General features: G+C 44.6%; 2 protein-coding genes across 2 annotated transcripts in view; one reads left to right on the top strand and one right to left on the bottom strand.

Annotated features, from left to right (window-relative positions):
• Positions 1 to 1,081: 1,081 nt before the first annotated feature.
• Positions 1,082 to 20,074, top strand: PDF (peptide deformylase, mitochondrial). The gene is made up of 3 exons (XM_030204651.1): positions 1,082 to 1,116; positions 2,678 to 3,309; positions 18,393 to 20,074. Exons 2-3 carry the CDS (start codon positions 2,691 to 2,693, stop codon positions 18,548 to 18,550), a joined length of 777 nt encoding a protein of 258 aa, XP_030060511.1. The 5' UTR covers positions 1,082 to 1,116; positions 2,678 to 2,690; the 3' UTR covers positions 18,551 to 20,074.
• VPS4A (vacuolar protein sorting 4 homolog A) overlaps positions 18,919 to 20,824 on the bottom strand; it is a 41,029-nt gene continuing 39,123 nt past the window's right edge. Inside the window, exon 11 of the mRNA XM_030204650.1 lies at positions 18,919 to 20,424. Within this exon, the coding sequence (XP_030060510.1) occupies positions 20,323 to 20,424 (102 nt within the window). The 3' untranslated portion in view covers positions 18,919 to 20,322. The remainder of the gene's footprint in view (positions 20,425 to 20,824) is intronic.

The raw sequence follows: 20,824 nt of genomic DNA, 5'->3' as shown, positions 1-20,824 counted from the left end.
AACAAAATATGTATTTTTATTTTGACTTATAGGTAATCAATAGAAACAAAATAAAACCACTAGTGCCTGAAACATTCCTAAAACTAGAATAATCCATTTGTGTATCTAAAAGCTAAACATCTACAAAACATGCAGATGTGATTCCGTGTGCCCCAGTGAAAGGAGAGTTGAATTTCACTTCCATTTAATTGCAATATATTCTATCATCTTTATAACACCAGGCTTTCCAAAGCAGATAACAACCAGTGAAAGTGAACCCATAAGGAAACAGGATATCCTCACTGAAATTTGGCCATCTGTATTGTATGCAGTGTATTTATTTAGTTAGTTAGTTTTTAGTGTAGAAAAATGAGCACAAAATACAGAGTTTAAAAATGCTGTTTCTACCAGCTATAATAATTTTTAAAGCTATTTTAGTGATATTCAATTGTTATTTAATGATATTTATATCTACATTTGGGAAACTTTCAAATAAATAAAAAGCTGTCCAATAAAAAAACAAACAAACAACTGTTGTCCTCCACCTTTTAAGGCACTGCCTATGCAACTGAAACAGCTTTAGACTTGTTATAGGTGGACAAACAAAGAACGACAACGTGGATGCAGCAGCTCATAGGTTTGCTTGCTTTGTTTTGAGTTTATGGCAATGACGGCTGTACAGGGGAGTGGAAACAGTGACAGATTAATCAAATGGGCTTCCTTTCTTACAGTGGACTAGATAGGCTCACTTCCACTCCTGTCTATTAAACCTCCTTGCAGCAGATAATAGGTTTGCTTGCTGTGATTTGAGTGTATGACAATGACGGCTATACAGGGGAGTGGAAACAGAGATTAACCAACGGCTTCCTTTCTTACAGTGGACTAGATAGGCTCACTTCCACTCCTGTCTATTAACTTCCTTGAAGCAGCTCATAGGTTTGCTTGCTTTGTTTGGGTGTACTGGATGACGGCTGCGCGGGGGAGTGGAAACAGAGATTAGGCTCCCACTCCTGTCTATTAAACCTCCATGGTTGGGATCGCTTCGTCTGTGACGCGCATGTGTGTGACGTCATCTCTTTGCGCGGCGCTCTGCTGTCGGCCGATCGGTGCGACTGTGGGAACTCGTGTGGTGCGGCGGTGAGTGAGCGAAGCGAGGGGCAGGAACGTGGACTGGGAATTACCTCCCCACCGGACCCCAGAAATCCCCTCCTGCACTGGACTCCCGTTGCCCCTCCCCCTCCCTATTGATCCACTCCCGACTTTATTAGCAGGCGATTTCAGACTACAATTCCCGGCATGCACTGGGGCCCAGTGTCTTAGAGGCTCCCTTCCTGCTTTTTAGGTGGGAAGTTTATTGTTGGAGCTCAGTGAGTCTGATGTGCTTTCAGGGTGTTTATTTTTACCATTCCTCACTTCTGGAGGGGTCAAACTTGCCAGTCTCTGATGTTGTGTTGGGCATCTGTGACCCCATTTCTGCTGCTCATACTAAAGACATTGACAGGTTTGAGTCTGCAGGAGGCAATATGCAATTGTTGGCTCTCAGCCACTTCTGGAAACAAACCTATTTAGCCACACACACACTTCCAAGCTAAATCTGGATATAAAAATTCACAAGTCAACTAATCTTCAATTTACAGATTTTGGCTATAATTTGGGCAGATCTACAAATTTTATCCACATTTGGAGCAAGATAATTTGGCTCTGCTTGTGGTTAGCAAACTGATATTAATGGATTAGCATAAACTCTGATATGATGACCAATTACAGCTGTTACGAAATACAGTGGCCCATTTGTTAATATTGATGTTCCTTTTTCTCTCTTTCTTATTTTACTTTTGTGCTTACCTGTTAGACTGTATGGAAAATAACTCCATAAACATGGCTATATTATGTTACTTCTCTTCATTCTAACCAGTTGACACAAACTCCAGATTTAAGATTCTCTAACCTACAGCTGATTGATTGATTATACTCTGTCTCTGTCACACAGTTTGGAATCAGATTGCCTTCTAGGAGAAAGCATTTAGTTATCTATGGTCCTCTGAAATTGCTGAATCACCTTCCATTTGAAGTAAAAGATAAGAAAGATTCTATTTGCTTTAGAAATTGAAAGCCCAGCTTTCTAGACAAGCCGTTAAGATTTAACAAATAGTTTTAAAATGTATTATGTGTTGTATCCTGTAATTTTAAGTTTGTATGATTTTAATGTTTATTGTGATGTTTTAATTTTGAGTATTACTTGAATAAATCAAAATAACCTGTTGAGCAAATGTGGAGCCAGCTGGACATCTTGCCTTCCTCACTCCCCACTAGGGCTCTAGCGTCTGGAGCTATTATTAGGAAGAGGCCAAGTTGGTCCCTTACCCCTAGAAACATGTCCTCCACTGGGCTCCTAACCTCCAGAGACATTGGTGGATGGAAAGCCAATGATTGCAGAGACACCACCACCAGGATTCTGTGTCTCAGTGGTTCTGATTCTAACATGCCCTTATCCCCCAGAGATGCTGGGCTTCAGCTCCCAGAGACATGGCCCCACTTCACCCCCAGCCACTGGAGATATTGGTGTCCAGTGGACCACTGATCTCTATCCCTTGTGAGACACTGCTCTGAAGGCCCTGGACATGCTGGTGATGAAAACTGGGTGACTCAGTTCTTGCTGCTTATGTTCATGGTTTTTTTTCTCTTTTATCATTGACAGGTTTTTTTCAGTCATGGCTTCTGGCAGGATTGGGACATTCCTACAACATAGGCTGAGCCACCGCCTCTGTAAAGGCTTGAAGCCAATTTGCTATGGTCTGGCTGCCCTTAACAGGCCCTGGTGTTGCCCTTTGGTAGCTGATCTTGTTCTCGTCCCTTACAGGACCTGCATTTCTACATCCCAGGAAAAGCAGCGCACCTACTGGAAGTACCTGAAGCGGAAAGTGCTCGGGCCCTCAGTTCCTCCCTACAAGCATGTGTGTCAGGCTGGTGACCCCGTCCTTAGGACTCTTGCTGCGCCTGTGGAGCCCTCTCGTATCCTGGAGCCCGAAATACAGACTCTGATACGGACCCTGGTAACAGTAATGAGGCGCTCGGGCAGCGTAGGTCTCAGTGCTCCACAGGTTGGGGTTCCACTCCAGGTGGTGGCCATGGAGTTCCCAGAAAAGATATACAGGGAGAACTCTGTGAGTGTGAGGGAAGCCCGTGAGATGGTGCCCTTCCCTCTTACTGTTTTCATTAACCCCACCATGCGAGTGCTTGACTCTCACATTCTCTCTTTCCCTGAAGGCTGTGAAAGCATCTCTGGCTTCTTGGCTTGTGTTCCCAGGTATCGGGCTGTGGAAATTTCAGGTGAGTTGCATGGAATAAGTTCCTTGCTGGACAGGTTACTGAGTTCTTCTGTAGTCTCATGTGTAGACCTGAACAGTAGGAAAGACTTGTATGGCTGTGCTGTTAATAAGGCTGTGTGGTGCTGTCTGTTCTTTGAAAGACTGATTTTGCATCTCTCAAGTCAGAATAACACTTCAGATAGCTGCAGTAAAAAGGATCCTGCGCCAGTGACGAGGGCTGTTTTTTTGCCACGCGCTGCTGCTGCGCTTCTTTTTACCACATCAGGTGAAAAGGGCTGAAAAGAGCCGTGGCAATGTGGTAAGATTGCTCTTACCACGTGGCTATGCGGGGGGGAGCGCTTACCGCTACCCATTAAGGTGGTGGTAAGGACTCCTGCGCTAACCCAGTGGTAATCGGCTAGTGCGCGATGCTGCCTAATTACTGCTGGGTTAGAGCCAGGCTAAAAAATACAGGCTGATTTCCCCCAGCACAGGAAATGGCACGTGGTGGGGCTAGAACTGTCCCCGGCGGTAGCTCCGGATTAGCTTGTGGGAAGTCCACTTTGTAAAAGGGCCCCATAGAGCTGATTTTTAGCAGACTGGGAACCTGCTGGGTAAATGCAGGTGAAGGATTGCATTTGAACAGGAGGGTCCGAGGGAGGAATTGATTAGTGTTTAACCAACTGTAGGAGGGAAGGAAGGAAGGAGCGAGCAAGCAAGACTGGCACAAATACAGAGGTCCTTTTAGTAAGCTGCAGTAAAAGGGGGCCTTCGCTAGCATCAGTTCGTGTCTTTTCTTTCCGAGCACTCTACCAAAACCCTCATCCACACCCTTGTCACCTCTCGTTTAGACTACTGCAATCTGCTTCTTGCTGGCCTCCCACTTAGTCACCTCTCCCCTCTCCAGTCGGTTCAAAACTCTGCTGCCCGTCTCATCTTCCGCCAGGGTCGCTTTACTCATACTACCCCTCTCCTCAAGACCCTTCACTGGCTCCCTATCCGTTTTCGCATCCTGTTCAAACTTCTTCTACTAACCTATAAATGTATTCACTATGCTGCTCCCCAGTATCTCTCCACACTCGTCCTTCCCTACACCCCTTCCCGTGCACTCCGCTCCATGGATAAATCCTTCTTATCTGTTCCCTTCTCCACTACTGCCAACTCCAGACTTCGCGCCTTCTGTCTCGCTGCACCCTACGCCTGGAATAAACTTCCTGAGCCCCTACGTCTTGCCCCATCCTTGGCCACCTTTAAATCTAGACTGAAAACCCACCTCTTTAACATTGCTTTTGACTCGTAACCACTTGTAACCACTCGCCTCCACCTACCCTCCTCTCTTCCTTCCCGTTCACATTAATTGATTTGATTTGCTTACTTTATTTATTTTTTGTCTATTAGATTGTAAGCTCTTTGAGCAGGGACTGTCTTTCTTCTATGTTTGTACAGCGCTGCGTATGCCTTGTAGCGCTATAGAAATGCTAAATAGTAGTAGTAGTAGTAGTAGTAGTAGTTTTTTTGTTTTCATGAAAAGAAATGGCCTTGTGGCGAGTGAACCATGTGTCGCGTGGTCATTTCAGGGGGAAGCACTTCCTGCCACCCATTGAGGTGATGGCTCCCACGCTAACCTGGTGGTAACCGGGCAGCAAACTTTTGTAGCACTGGTGTGTAGCTGGTGGTAATCTGTGCCCCTTCCCCTCCCGAAATGGCAAGTGGTTCATTTACTGCACAGCCATTTCTGCTCCTGAAAACCCCCCCAAAACATCCTTTTACCCATTGCAGTAAAAGAGGGGCATCAAAACACACACTGATGCTAGCGCAGGCCCCTTTTTACCACAGCTTCATAAAAGGACCCCTGTTTACTTAACTGCCTTTCACACACAGTGAAAGCAATGTACAATCATAGGCGGCCAATACAACATCAGTAAAATAAAAACAAAGGAATAGTATAACAGTAAAAACCTCATAGAATGTCAGTAATATAAAAACAAAATAATATTTATTTATTTATTTATTACATTTGTATCCCACATTTTCCAACCTATTTGCAGGCTCAATGTGGCTTACATAGTACCGTAAAGGCGTTCGCCAATTCCGGTATAAACAGTTATACAGTGATGTTGTGGTAGAATGAGGTTCATGTGGAACAGGCATATTAGGGAATCGTATAGAGGAAGAGTTAGGTTAAGTCCATTACGTGCTTTGGTTTCGTAGTGTTGCAGGGTTCAGGCATTTAAGTTGGGTCGGTAGGATATGCCTTTTTGAACAGGTAAATTTTTACCATGTACCAAGAATATGGATTCTTATTTTATTGCCTTTGGATAGAGATAATATACTGAGGTTAGGGATGAGATTTTTTTTTTCTTGACATTTCCTATGAAATCTTTTATTAAATTTCAGGATAAGAATGATGTATTTCTTGAATCATCTCAGTTGGAGAAGCTGGTTCTGAGATAGGAATATGTTAATACTACTAGGCAAGAAGGAATGTCATTAAGAAGGATTAATTAAAAGGGTTACTACTTAAATTAGGTGTATAATAGTTAAGGTAGCATTCTTATAATTTGGAATCATATAATTTTGTAGGCTGTCCCTTCCTTTGTAAAATTATAGCCCATATTTATTTCTTTTATTCTTAAACTTTACTTCCTTTGATTCTAATGGAAATACCACTTTTGCGTATGGTGTTGATTTTTCTGAATTTGAACTGGACTCATTGTACTCTTAATTTGAAAAAAAGAAATACCTTGGAAAAGAAAAGTAATATGAAAGACAAACTTCATATAGCATCAGTAAAACAACGTTAGTAAATATAACATCAAATGAGTAATATAACAGTTTTAAAAACCCAACAAATAATACAAAAAAAACCCTTTCCTCTTTGCTTTAAAACAATAGACTGGGCTGCTGAATTTTCTGCATATATTTTTACCCATCTGTTTTTCTTCATGGCAAAGCACATTCCAGATTAAACGTTAAACTAGGCATGTGATTGTGGACTCCAATGAGGTCAAAGTATTGAACAGTAAGGGAAACAGAACTTGGAAGATGCTGGTGCACAGACTGCTTATCTGTACCTGTTACTGTGCCCACAGTTCTCCTCCTTTCACTAAGATTTTGTTTTTTTTCTGAGGTGGCCATGGCCACTGGATGGCGTAAAGTACGAGTGACAGCAGCGCTATGTATTTAAGTACTTCCATAATGAAAGGAGAAACAGACGTTCAAATATTTGAAAGGTATTAATCCGCAAACGAACCTTTTCCGGAGATGGGAAGGCGGTAGAACGAGAGGACATGAAATGAGATTGAAGGGGGGCAGACTCAGGAAAGATGTCAGGAAGTATTTTTTCACAGAGAGGGTGGTGGATGCTTGGAATGCCCTCCCTCGGGAGGTGGTGGAGATGAAAACGGTAACGGAATTCAAACATGCGTGGGATATGCATAAAAGAATCCTGTGCAGTACGAATGGATCCTCAGCTTAGCCAAAATTGGGTGGCGGAGCAGGTGGGGTAAGAGAGGTTGGTGGTTGGGAGGTGAGGATAGTGGAGGGCAGACTTATAGAGTCTGTGCCAGAGCCGGTGATGGGAGGCAGGACTGGTGGTTGGGAGGCGGGAAATACTGCCAGGCAGACTTGTACGGTCTGTGCCTTGAAAAAGGCAGGTACAAATCAAGGTAAGGTATACACATATGAGTTTATCTTGTTGGGCAGACTGGATGGACTGTGCAGGTCTTTTTCTGCCGTCATCTACTATGTTACTATGTTACCAGTAAATATATGTTTGACAGCTGGTGCTGCCTCTTTTGAGTTAGGCCAGCGAAACTGAAGATCTAACAAGGGGGGCCCTGTGGTAGTGACGTTGCCCGGATTTGCTGAGGTTCTTTTTACCACAGTGGGGGGAAATGAAATGTCTGTGCAGTAAGTTTGCACTTGCCCCGCAGACATTTCACAGAGACCCCTTACAACCACCCACTGAGGTGACAGTTGGGGCTTTCACGCTGCCCGTCCCAACTCTTTAGTAAAAGGGCTTCTTAAGCAGATGTTTGTATACATATGATCCCTGATGACCTGTTCTGTCCCTCAGGAGTAGATACTGTGTGAAACCATTCAGTGTCAATGACTATATTTCAAACGCTGGATTTTACTGTGGCCCTACTTTGAACCTCTATTTACTTTTATTAACTCCACCTGTGGGGTCTTTCATTTCCCCTTGTCATCTTTGTTCTCTCCAGAAATAGGATAGAGAAAACTGTCTTTCCCCATCTTGGCTACTCTTACTGCAAAATCACATATTGCATTCTTTTTAGCAAGAGTTTCCATCAGCATAAGAACATGAGAATAGCCATACTGGGTCCGACCAATGGTCCATCCAGCCCAGTATCCTGTTTCCAGCAGTGGCCAATCCAGGTCACAAGTACCTGGCAGAAACCCAATTAGCAGCAACATTCCATGCTACCAATCAGTTGCTTCCCCCATGTCGGTACTTTTCATGTAAAGGACAACAGTGTGAATACAAGAAAGCTCTGAGGGCCACCAGAATATTTCAAGTTTATACATACAAATATTCAGGGCTTTTTGTACGGCGTACCGACACCTTTTTTCCCAGCGAGTCCTAACTCTTTCTCTCACTCCCCTACTCTCCAGCGATTCTCCGTCCTCTCTCCCCTGCTCTCCCCTTACATCGATGTCCAGCGATTCACCTCTCTCCCCAGCCCCAGGGTTACCATATGACCGGCCGTTTTTTTGTATTTTGAAAGTTCATTCGGTTTTTCAAGGGAACTAGGAACCCTGCAGCAACTGCAGACTGCAGTGAGGTCATGGTCACTTGATCTACTGGCGCATGCGTGGTGTGGCTGAGCAGCAGAGTCAGCTCGTGTTGTGCACATGAATATCCATTATCTAACTCCTCCTCCTGCACTGGATGCAGCCTTGCCAGCAGCTGCAAGGACCCAGCAGGTCAGGAAGAGCCATCTCATCTTTTTGTTTTTTGTTGTTGGACCATTCACACTCCTGCTGTGCTGCCCCCTCCCTTCCTTCTCCCTCCAGGGACTTGGACAGGGAGGCAGGCGATGGCAGAGCCTGAGAGGGAAGAAGGAAAGGCATCAAACAAGTGGGGCTGGAGCCTGAGACTGTATACTACTGCAGTGCTGTTAAAAAGGTAGTGTAAACGAAATCACTGAAGCTGAAAAAACCTAGACTGTGGTTTCTAACTTCAAAGAGAGATAAAGTGTATTAAGTGCTTTGCTTTGTCAGGCAAACCATTTGGGAGACCCTCACACAGCTGTGTATTAAGGTAGGCTGCAGACTTTAAACCTTGGCTCTGTTCTTTTAGCTGGCTAAAACGATGGTTTGAACCCTTGAGTGTCCAGTATTAGGCTAAATTTAATCAGTTCTGGCTAGTCCAACTGCTTCATGACCTCTCCCATTGCCTTAGCAATGTATATATCCCACAAATGTGAATAAAATATTTCTCCTGCAAGACTTTGCTAGGCTGTGTTTTATTTCAGAATTTAGTTTCTTCAGAAAAAAAAGTTTGTTTTTTTAATTTGACTTTTTTAAAATCCCATATTATCCCAATGGGAGGGAGAGAAGGGGACAAGCTGCACATAGATGAAAGGTAAGGGAGAGGAAAGGGTGACATGCTATACATGGAGGTGAGGGAAGGGAAAAGGGGGAAATGCAGCACATGGATAGAAGGGGATGGAGAGGAGAAGAGACATGCTGCTCATGGATATTTACTTTTTTGGAAATGTTGATGTTTTCTAGCTTTGTATTTAGCAGAGTACAGAAGAAAATACATTTTCTGTTACTTTCACCAGTATTTTCACTGCTTATAGAATCTGGCTTTCTTGGGGGGGGGGGGGGTCAAGTCAAGGTGACTATGCAGCATGTCATGGAGGGGCAGGGACGGGGCTGGGGGCATGGCAGCGTTTTATTTTTGTGTCCTCTTTTTTGTCTTCACAAATATGATAACCCTACCCAGCCCGTCCTTCTCTACTGCCTGCCTGCTATGAAGCAATAAAGAAAGGCTGCAGGCAGCAATTGAGAGAGGCTGGCAGGGTCGGAGCTTCCCTCTGCGAGTCCGGCCTACTTTCTTTCAACTTCCTGTTTCCGCATAGGCAGGACTCGCAAAGGGAAGCTCCGACCCTGCCAGCCTCTCTCAATTGCTGCCTGCAATGGAGAAGAAGGATGGGCTGGGGAAAGAATCGATAGAAGGGGAGGGCAGGGGAGAGAGGAGAATCGCTGGACATGGATGTGAGGGGAGGGCAGGGAAGAGAGAATCGCTGGACATGGATGGAAGGGGAGGGCAGGGGAGAGGAGAATCGTTGGACAGGGATCAGAGGAGAGGGGAGGGAAGGGGAGATAGGAGAATCGCTGGACATGGATGTGAGGGGAGGGCAGGGAAGAGAGAATCGCTGGACATGGATGGAAGGGGAGGGCAGGGGAGAGGAGAATCGTTGGACAGGGATCAGAGGGGAGGGGAGGGAAGGGGAGATAGGAGAATCGCTGGACATGGATAGCAGGGGAGGACAGGGGACAGGAGAATCGCTGGACATGGGAGGGGAGGGCAGGGCAGGGGAGAGAGGAGACATGCTGGACATGGATGGAGGGGAGGGAAGACAGGAAGGAGATGCACATGGGTGGGAGGGGAGGGCATGGAAGAGAGGAGAAATGCTGGAAATGGATGGAGAGGAGAGCAGGAGATAGAGGAGAATTGCTGGACATGGATGGACGGAGGAGTTTGGGGGGAGAGAGGAGAAATGCTGGACTTGAATGGAGGAGAGGGGAGAGAGAATTATTGCTTTATATGAATACAAGCGAGAGAAGAGAGGAGAAATGCTGGACATGGATGGAGGAGAGGAGGGAGGAGAAGTGCTGGACATGGATGGAGGGGAGAAAAGAAAAAAAGAAGATGCACATGGATGGAAATGATGGAAAGGGAAGAAAGGAGAAAAACGGCACATGGATGGAGAAAATAGGCAAAAGCTGGATCCACGTTATACCTCCTCCAGTCAATTCCACGGAGGAGGACACAGCTTGTACTTATGGATGTAGGGCAAGAAATGAAGAAGAAAGGAGGAAAGTAAAGAAATATATGGAAAAGAAGCCCTGGAAACGGAGTTAAGAGAACAGATAGCAGCAGAATCAGAGACTGGGACCAATATGGATAGAAAAACAAAGTCACCAGACAACAAAGGTAGAAAAAATCATTTTATTTTCATTTTAGTGTTTGGAATTTGTCCAATTTGAGAATTTACATCTGCTGTCTTATTTTGCACTGGGTATAATGGAGCTGTAACAGCTTACAGAAATGATTTATAATGAAAAAAAAATCACGTTATTTTTTTTTCCTGTACTAGTATATTATTTTCAGTGATGTCTGTTTATATGCGCCATGGCTGGTATAAGGGGTGTGGCTATCATAGGGGTGGAGTCATGTGGTGACCCCGCCCATAATGAGTACCGGCACCTTTTTTTCTACAAAAAAAGCACTGCAAATATTACTGAGTTTGTACACTGCCTTTACCTGCTTTTTCAGACCAGGTATTAAACATCAATACTAATAATGATTCTACAAAACTTCAAGGACATATTTTTTAAAACTCACTTTATTTTGGCTTGTCAACAGTAGCAAATATAAATGAGACACCTGAGTAACATACTTGACAAATTGTTTGTAGTTACGATACCAAGTGATTATTAAACATGAAATATTGATTCTGCAACACAGGGATATATTTAAACTCACTTAACTGTGGCTTGTCAGCTGTACAAAATATAACGGTGGAAAATATCATTAATGAGATACCTGTGTCTGCATATTGTATATTGAGGGCCACAGTGGAGGACTTCAGGGGCTATGCGATGGAGACCACTGCACTATCTCTCTCGATAGCAGAGAGTGGGCTTTTCCTCCAGGAAATTGTCCAAACCGTTTCTAAACTCAGATGCACTAACCGCTGTTACCACATCCTCTGGCAACGAGTTCCAGAGCTTAACTATTCTTTGAGTGAAAAAATATTTCCAAGTAACTTCACAGTGTGACAAGGCGGTGGCCGTAGCGAGAAGGTTGCTAGGCTGTATAGAGAGAGGTGTGATCAGCAGAAGAAAGGAAGTGTTGATGCCCCTGTACAAGTCGTTGGTGAGGCCCCACCTGGAGTATTGTGTTCAGTTTTGGAGGCCGTACCTTGCGAAGGATGTTAAAAAAATGGAAGCGGTGCAAAGAAAAGCTACAAGAATGGTATGGGAATTGCGTTCCAAGACGTATGAAGAGAGACTTGCTGACCTGAACATGTATACCCTGGAGGAAAGGAGAAACAGGGGTGATATGATACAGACGTTCAAATACTTGAAAGGTATTAATCCGCAAAAAAATCTTTTCCGGAGATGGGAAGGCGGTAGAATGAGAGGACATGAAATGAGATTGAAGGGGGGCTGACTCAAAAAAGATGTCAGGAAGTATTTTTTCACGGAGAGGGTGGTGGATGCTTGGAATTCCCTCCCGCGGGAGGTGGTGAAGATGAAAACGGTAACGGAATTCAAACATGCGTGGGATGTGCATAAAGGAATCCTGTGCAGTAGGAATGGATCCTCAGAAGCTTAGCCAAAATTGGGTGGCGGAGCAGGTGGGGGAAGAGAGGTTGGTAGTTGGGAGGCGAGGATAGTGGAGGGCAGACTTATACGGTCTGTGCCAGAGCCGGTGATGGGAGGCGGGACTGGTGGTTGGGAGGCGGGAAATACTGCTGGGCAGACTTGTACGGTCTGTGCCCTGAAAAAGGCAGGTACAAATCAAGGTAAGGTATATACATATGAGTTTATCTTGTTGGGCAGACTGGATGGACCATGCAGGTCTTTTTCTGCCGTCATCTACTATGTTTGAATAAGCAGCATAAAATGTATTGTACTGTTTTGGGATCTTGCCAGGTACTTGTGATCTGGATTGGCCACTGTTGGAAACAAGATACTGGGCTTGATGGACCTTCAGTCTGTCCCAGTATGGCAATACTTATGTAGATGGTGGTACTGTTGAGAAGTGTTGTAAAATAGACCAGTGGGCCTTGATGGTATCCACCATCACCTTTACCTAATCTCCTAAACTCTTTGAACTAAATCTAAAATATGGTCTCCAGTACAGGGAGCATCTATTTGCCTTATATGAACCTCCTCATGTAGGCTGGATACGTACAATTAAGGGAGACAACTTGTGGCAATATAAGATGCTGGAAGATTTATTGAATACATCATAGGCCATGACTATAAGATGGGTTCTGCCAGCTCAGTTTATGCCTGTGCAGAAAGGTTGAATGAAAAATCTTGAACTTTTTGGACGATTGTAGGTATGTATTGCATTATATGAAACACCTTTCTCAAATGGTCAAAGAGCTTAGGGTGTATGAGTTGAAATATGCTCTGCATTTTCTTGATTTTGTTTTCATGGCTGATTCAGCTACCACAGCGGAATAAGAAAGACAGATTTTATTTAAACCAGGTGCCAGCTGGACCTTATATCTTGTTTTCAGACAGGCTGAATGGGCTTGTGGAGCCTCTAGAAATATTAAGAGCTACAAATATCTAACTTGGTTCGATAGTAGAGAGAGACTTTCAGGACCAATACCTGTAAACTGAAATGGTGCTGCACCAGGGTGTTGATATCGGCTAGATGGCAGATCCTTACAGTGGCCCTTGACAAATTAATTGAACATCTTTCACAGGAACAAATATGGCTGCATTGGAAGAGATGGAGAAGACTCAACTACTTGTTAGCAGGACCAGGGTTGCTGTCATTTGAGGCTGTGCTATTGAATATTGCTCAGGGAAGACCTGCAGCTTCGAAATGAGTCTTGCATTGAAGCTCTGTTTTCACAACAGACACTGGCCCATTATGCTGAGAGGCTGTGTAAATGACAGCACTGTTACAGGATGAGACTGGTGCAATCCCTCCCATTGAGAGCACTTTGCAGGTCTGTGCTTAGGGAGAAACTCCTTGCAGACATCAGAGCTGATATTATTAACCCTTTTCTAACGCTTTCAAGACAACATTTGATGATACTTTTATGTCGTGCTGGTTCAAGTGTATAGAGGATGGCTGTGCTTTGGGCTTGGAAACCTGCAAAGCAATTTTTGCCAAGTTGAAGTATGGCTGGTGTTGCTCAATTGTGGCTGGACTCTTCAATCACAGTGCAATGGTGTGTGAGACAAGCTGCGGTCAGCCCTGTGTCCTCCTGTCTATACGCATAAAATTGTTCCCTTATCCAAGGAACATTTATGAGCAGGATCTTGGTGGTGTAGGTGATTTGCAGGAAGCAGCTACTTCTCTCAGAGAAAGGGCAGATTAAAGACAAAATAATGTTTGCAGTTAAATCAGTGAAATTAGCGAAAAGCAAACTCCCACTCCAAGCTCAAAAAGAAGAGAATGGCACACATCCATGCAATATACCTAGCTGCAAACTGTGCCAACACATCTCACAGGATCCCACAATCGCTCACGCGGGAAGAACATTGAGCATAAGGGGATCCTTTACATGCTCATCCTCAAATGTGGTATATATCATTCAATGCAAAAAGTGTGACGGGTGCTGCTATATTGGAGAAACAAGCTAGATGCGAAAGAAAAGGCTTAATTTATATAAACACAATATTAAACATTCCAATGCCAACCAGGATGTCATCTCTGGGGGATAGCACTTTACAAAACCAGAAATTTTATGGTGAGAATACTAAAAGGAAATTTTAAGACAATCTAGGAATGTAAAACCTTTGAAGTCAAAATGATGAAATATTTTGACACCCACCAGACAGGTCTTAACAAAGATTTGGGCTTTCTATCCCACTATAAACCATAAAATTATACTGTTTTATCACTCTCTTATTAGCCATCCAGCTCTCCCTGTTTCTCACCTAACCCACCCCTTCCTCTTTCTGTGAGACTGTCATTGCAATGGGTTTTTCTTGTTCCAGATGTAAAAAATTGTATGGCTGGTACAAATGATGTGCTTATTCAGTTAGATCTGAGCGCTGCAGCTGATGCTGTGGACCATTCCCGTCTACTTCAACGTTTACAGTGGGGGAAATAAGTATTTGATCCCTTGCTGATTTTGTAAGTTTGCCCACTGACAAAGACATGAGCAGCCCATAATTGAAGGGTAGGTTATTGGTAACAGTGAGAGATAGCACATCACAAATTAAATCCGGAAAATCACATTGTGGAAAGTATATGAATTTATTTGCATTCTGCAGAGGGAAATAAGTATTTAATCCCTCTGGCAAACAAGACCTAATACTTGGTGGCAAAACCCTTGTTGGCAAGCACAGCGGTCAGACGTCTTCTGTAGTTGATGATGAGGTTTGCACACATGTCAGGAGGAATTTTGGTCCACTCCTCTTTGCAGATCATCTCTAAATCATTAAGAGTTCTGGGCTGTCGCTTGGCAACTCGCAGCTTCAGCTCCCTCCATAAGTTTTCAATGGGATTAAGGTCTGGTGACTGGCTAGGCCACTCCATGACCCTAATGTGCTTCTTCCTGAGCCACTCCTTTGTTGCCTTGGCTGTATGTTTTGGGTCATTGTCGTGCTGGAAGACCCAGCCACGACCCATTTTTAAGGCCCTGGCGGAGGGAAGGAGGTTGTCACTCAGAATTGTACGGTACATGGCCCCATCCATTCTCCCATTGATGCGGTGAAGTAGTCCTGTGCCCTTAGCAGAGAAACACCCCCAAAACATAACATTTCCACCTCCATGCTTGACAGTGGGGACGGTGTTCTTTGGGTCATAGGCAGCATTTCTCTTCCTCCAAACACGGCGAGTTGAGTTCATGCCAAAGAGCTCAATTTTTGTCTCATCTGACCACAGCACCTTCTCCCAATCACTCTCGGCATCATCCAGGTGTTCACTGGCAAACTTCAGACGGGCCGTCACATGTGCCTTCCGGAGCAGGGGGACCTTGCGGGCACTGCAGGATTGCAATCCGTTATGTCGTAATGTGTTACCAATGGTTTTCGTGGTGACAGTGGTCCCAGCTGCCTTGAGATCATTGACAAGTTCCCCCCTTGTAGTTGTAGGCTGATTTCTAACCTTCCTCATGATCAAGGATACCCCACGAGGTGAGATTTTGCGTGGAGCCCCAGATCTTTGTCGATTGACAGTCATTTTGTACTTCTTCCATTTTCTTACTATGGCACCAACAGTTGTCTCCTTCTCGCCCAGCGTCTTACTGATGGTTTTGTAGCCCATTCCAGCCTTGTGCAGGTGTATGATCTTGTCCCTGACATCCTTAGACAGCTCCTTGCTCTTGGCCATTTTGTAGAGGTTAGAGTCTGACTGATTCACTGAGTCTGTGGACAGGTGTCTTTCATACAGGTGACCATTGCCGACAGCTGTCTGTCATGCAGGTAACGAGTTGATTTGGAGCATCTACCTGGTCTGTAGGGGCCAGATCTCTTACTGGTTGGTGGGGGATCAAATACTTATTTCCCTCTGCAGAATGCAAATAAATTCATATACTTTCCACAATGTGATTTTCCGGATTTAATTTGTGATGTGCTATCTCTCACTGTTACCAATAACCTACCCTTCAATTATGGGCTGCTCATGTCTTTGTCAGTGGGCAAACTTACAAAATCAGCAAGGGATCAAATACTTATTTCCCCCACTGTATATGAAAATGGGCTGTGAGGAATTGTTCTGGTTTCAGTTATTTCTTCTCCAGTTTCTTCTAGCTGACTAAAGCTACCACAGTTCATCTGCAACCTTCCGTTTCTTGTGGGGGGATTTACAAGACTCGATCTTCTCTCCATTACTGTTTAATGTCCTTATCCTTCCTATAGCCACTCATTCAGGATTTGGGTAACATAACATAGTAGATGACGGCAGAAAAAGACCCGCACGGTCCACCCAGTCTGCCCAACAAGACAAACTCACATGTGCCACTTTTTGTGTATACCTTACCCTGATTTGTACCTGTCTTTTTCAGGGCACAGACTGTGTAAGTCTGCCCAGCACTATCCCCACTTCCCAACCACCAGCCCTGCCTCCCACCACTGGCTAAGCTTCTGGGGAACCCTTCCTTCTAAGCAGGATTCCTTTATGTTTATCCCATGCATGTTTGAATACCGTTACCGTTTTCCTCTCCACCACCTCCTGCGGGAGGGCATTCCAAGTATCTACCACTCTCTCCGTGAAAAAATACTTCCTGACATCTTTCCTGAGTCTGCCCCCCTTCAATCTCATTTCATGTCCTCTCGTTCTACCGCCTTCCCATCTCTGGAAAAGGTTCGTTTGCGGATTAATACCTTTCAAATATTTGAACGTCTGTATCATATCACCCGTTTCTCCTTTCCTCCAATATATATGCAGATGATAACTCTAGTGTACCAAGGGCAGGTACCCTGCCCCAGGTGCAGCCAGCAAGGGCCCGGGGGGGGGGGGGGGGTGGCTGTCAGCTCTGCCGGGCCCCACTCCCCTCTCACATCAACTTCCTGTTATGGGGCAGGAGACCGGCACAGCCGACAGCTACGTTCCTGCTCGGTGGGGGTGGGGCAGGCGGTGTGCCTCTGGATGATATTTGGGATAATCTTTTCAAAATCATCTTAATAATTCCCCCTCTCAGTCAGCTTCTTGGATAATACAAGTTGACTGTAAATCCCTCAAAGTCAGAGGATCTTTGGTTCCCTAACCAAGTGATCCACTCCTCTGTTTTGTCCATGTGAGAGTCAGATAACCACCTTACATCTTTGGGAGTTTTCTTAGACCCTGCCACATCTCTCTCAAAATTACTCAAATCCTTTTGGTCTTTACGAAAGATCTGTTTCTTGAAACATTTTTTCGACAGATCTCCCCTACCTGCCTTTGTTCTTGTGTATTTGGATTACTGTAATTCTCTTTTTGCAGGTCTTCCACAATTTATGCAAAATATAGCAGTTAAACTCTTATGCTTCTCATCCTAATTGTGTTACTCCTGTACTGTATTCTCATCAGTGGCTACCACTTAATTTCAGAATTCAATTTAAAACACTCCTGTTCACTCAAAGAGCCTTGTACACAGGCTGCTCGTTATCTCTTTCATCTGTGCTTATTGTATGATTCCTTGTGTTCACTTTGCTCATTTAATGCTAATCTTTTATCCCATTTTACCTGAAGTCCTTGTTGATTCTTTGTGTTCAACCATATCCTGCTGTTGCACCTGTTGCCAAATTCTATCGGAGTTGTTTAAGGCAGCACTTAAAACATGGCTTTTGCGACAATCGCTGCTTTATTTTCTTCCTCCTCTTTCTGTGTTCCTTTCTTTGGATGTTGGGCTACTCAAATTATCCCCTGCTGTATTGCATCTGTCCTGTTTTAAAGATTCTGTGCAACTCCACTTGTGTTTAACTGCTTTGTTTTATACTGTAAATAGCACTTTTGCAAAACACTTTAGTGTAAAAAGTACACATGCTAAAAGACTGTGTGTATGTATGCACGTAAAATCTGCAGGTACACACTCAGTGTTGAAGTTGGTGTGGATGTGTGTGCTAGTGGGCAATGCTGCCTTTAGAAAATACACATAAGCACCTCTTGTACGTCCCCTCACCTGCCTTCCTAGAACTCCAGAAGGTGAGACAAGAGGGCAGGGAAGCTGAAGATCAGTACCAGCTCTATCCACCAGATTTCACAAAGGTTAAAAGGGTTAAGTCCCTATCCAGTGGTGAGAGGAATGAGCCTGGCCCTGGAAGGCATTGCTGTTGGGGCGACAGATTGCAGACAGCAGCAGCCCCTATGACTAATTTAAAATTAGTGTTGCTCCTGGAGCTGCACCTATCCATTTGCATACAGCGGTGTTCCAATGCATATGCCCTTGGATAGCCTGAAAAGGTGTGGCTCCAGGAGAGGGCTGAAAAACACAGTATTCCACAACTGTATCTAAAGTTTTAAATTAGCATGGGCCCCTACGACATCAGTCAATGGTTTGAAGGTCTGTACTATGTACATTTCGTTCTTTAGGCCTGTTACATTATAAATGCACAGTGCTAGAAATAGCTGAATCAAAGACTACAGATGCCTCAGGGGCAAGTGGGACAGTGATTGTGGAATGTGCATTTAAAGTACAGCTCTAAGTTCTGCCTTTATTCCCACAGGACTGAATGAGAAAGGAGAAGCAGCCTGCTGGCAGGTCCAGGGCTGGCCAGCCAGGATCATCCAGCATGAGATGGACCACCTCCATGGCCTTCTGTATGTCGATAAAATGGACAGCAAGACCTTTCTGAAAAGAAACTGGATGGAAGTGAATGACTAGTGCTTCCCTGGTACCAAAGGAAGCACACATGAAGGAATAGATACTGCATAAAGCAGACTCTACACCTTTAATGACAATTGTGATTACAACAAAAAAAGGTTTACCATATTTTCATCTCCCTCCTTTCTCCCCCCCCCAGACCTGGTCACATATGAACAAGTCCTTGTACACGGGGCAGATGCTCAGTTTTTGAGTGAAATCATTTTTTCGCCCTTAGGTTAGTTACTTTTGATGTGAAGCCATAGTGACTTCATGTACCTTTTATTTCCCCATGTCCACTTTCACACCATGCTAAAGGAGAGACACAGGTGGACATGGCCAAACAGCAGTATCGGCCCATGGGTCAGAAGCACAATGTAGTTCATCCATGTGAAGGAACGATACTGGTTTTATGGTCACCATAAACAAGAGTGAAAATACAATGCACAGGTAATACTACTTGCAGGGTAGGTAGGATTTATAGCTTATAATGAAAGGCACTCACCATACTTCCCACAATGTGTACAAAGTGCAGAGCCCCTGCTCAGTGCAGTCCTGGGCTTCAGAACCCAAAATTCAACAGTTCTCAGTATCATACCAAGAGCACATGTCACAGCAAAGAACTGGCTTTAAACCCTTCCACAGAATGTCTGGGGCTCGAATCCTATGATACATCACATTGTGTAAAGCAACCCTGGCAGAAGAGGGGAAGTACAGTGCAGTATCTGCTTTTAGGATGATATGTCTCATATAAAACCCAATTCATGCTCAAGCTCAGCAAAATAAGGCTTCAGGGTTCAGCTACAGGGATTGAAGTAGCAAAGGTGAAAAGGACTCTGGCAGCCATTCTTCAAATCCAGAAGATACGGGATAGCAATGGATGGAGCTATGAGTGTCTGTCTTTCTTCTGACTGGAGAAATCAGAGTGTGGTATCTGTCTCCTCCCTCTCAGCCTTAGCAAACAGAAGTGCTAACAGCAGACAAGGGACTACGACACAGAAACCATTATAATACACTTCTTATTCCCTTCAGAATTACTAGGAACTAAAGCCTTCAAAAGCATGAACCCAAAACAATAGCAACAACTTTTTAAAAAAAGATACTTTTAGTGTTCAGCCTCTTTCACGTTTCACAACTGCACTGTTCTTCATCCAGCGCACTTTTTCTTAGGCTTAGCATTATCCCAGAGCAGCTCATGATGCAACCAGAGAAGGGCTGTTTGCAATAATAAAGGATTTGGGCCCTGTGGACACAGCCAGGCAAGGATCCAGGCAACAGTCCCAAAGTTTGAAAGTGCAGTGAAAGAGACATGGCATGGATCAGCCCTGTACAAACCGTGAACCCAGTGCCAGGATATTTTGCAGCACACTCTGCTCTAGCCAGGCAGCCATGTACCGGGTTTCTCTCTCCCCCCTCCCCCCCCCCCCCCCCAATCGTATTAGACAGGGATTTCCAGCGGGTGCAAACTTAGCAAAACCATTCCTATCAGCATTAAATGTTTCTTTCTATAATCACACAAAAGGCAGAAGTTCCTTGTGTTATTTTGAAAACAAAGACAAAAAAATAAACCATGAAACAAAGGCAAAAGTGAGAGAGGATGGCCTTGGAGGAGGGGGTTCCTGCCAAAAGCTCGATGGGCGATGGATGAGCTTTACAGCTGGACCCTCTGTTCTTGCTGTCTCCAGCTAACCAAACCCATAGAGCTGCCCCCACCCCAACCACAGAAACACAGGATTTAACAAACAGACTGCTTTTGCAAGGCCTTCCTTGCTAAACCCTCAGGCACAAAGCTCTTAACCTTCCTGCCCAAAGTCCTCTGTGAATTTCTTCACTTTCAACAGATCTTCTGCATTGACGGTGGGCCTGGTGGTAGCTAGCGATCGCAGCATATCCGACTGCCAAGGCAAAAGAAAACCATTACAAGCCAATGAGAAGCAGCATTCTGTTCAGTCTGCAGTTCCACACCACCTCTCCTCCCCCCTACACCCCTTCTCACGTTACCCAGAAACCCCCCTCTTTTTGGTTCCCTTCTCCTGGCAATGAATTGCCCGAGTGGTCCCCCTTGCTCAGTCTCTGATTATGTTCAAGGTCCTACTTAGAAACCTCCCTCAGAGCTCAGCCCTCTCATATTAGCATGCAGTGACTAGAAAATTATTTGCCTTGTCTGTGTGCCCCAACTGGACCATAAGTAACATGGAGCACAGTGCTGTCTCCCAGGCAATGCCATGCAAATGCTACATCAAAGACAGATCACCAGTGAGAGTGCTGGCATTCAGCTCGGGTACTGATCCCCCA

This window comes from Microcaecilia unicolor, chromosome 5, assembly GCF_901765095.1.
Source record: "Microcaecilia unicolor chromosome 5, aMicUni1.1, whole genome shotgun sequence".
NCBI classification, from domain to species: Eukaryota; Metazoa; Chordata; class Amphibia; order Gymnophiona; family Siphonopidae; genus Microcaecilia; species Microcaecilia unicolor.
The sequence above is the reverse complement of the archived record's forward strand: the minus strand, read 5'-3'. Positions and strand labels throughout refer to the sequence as shown.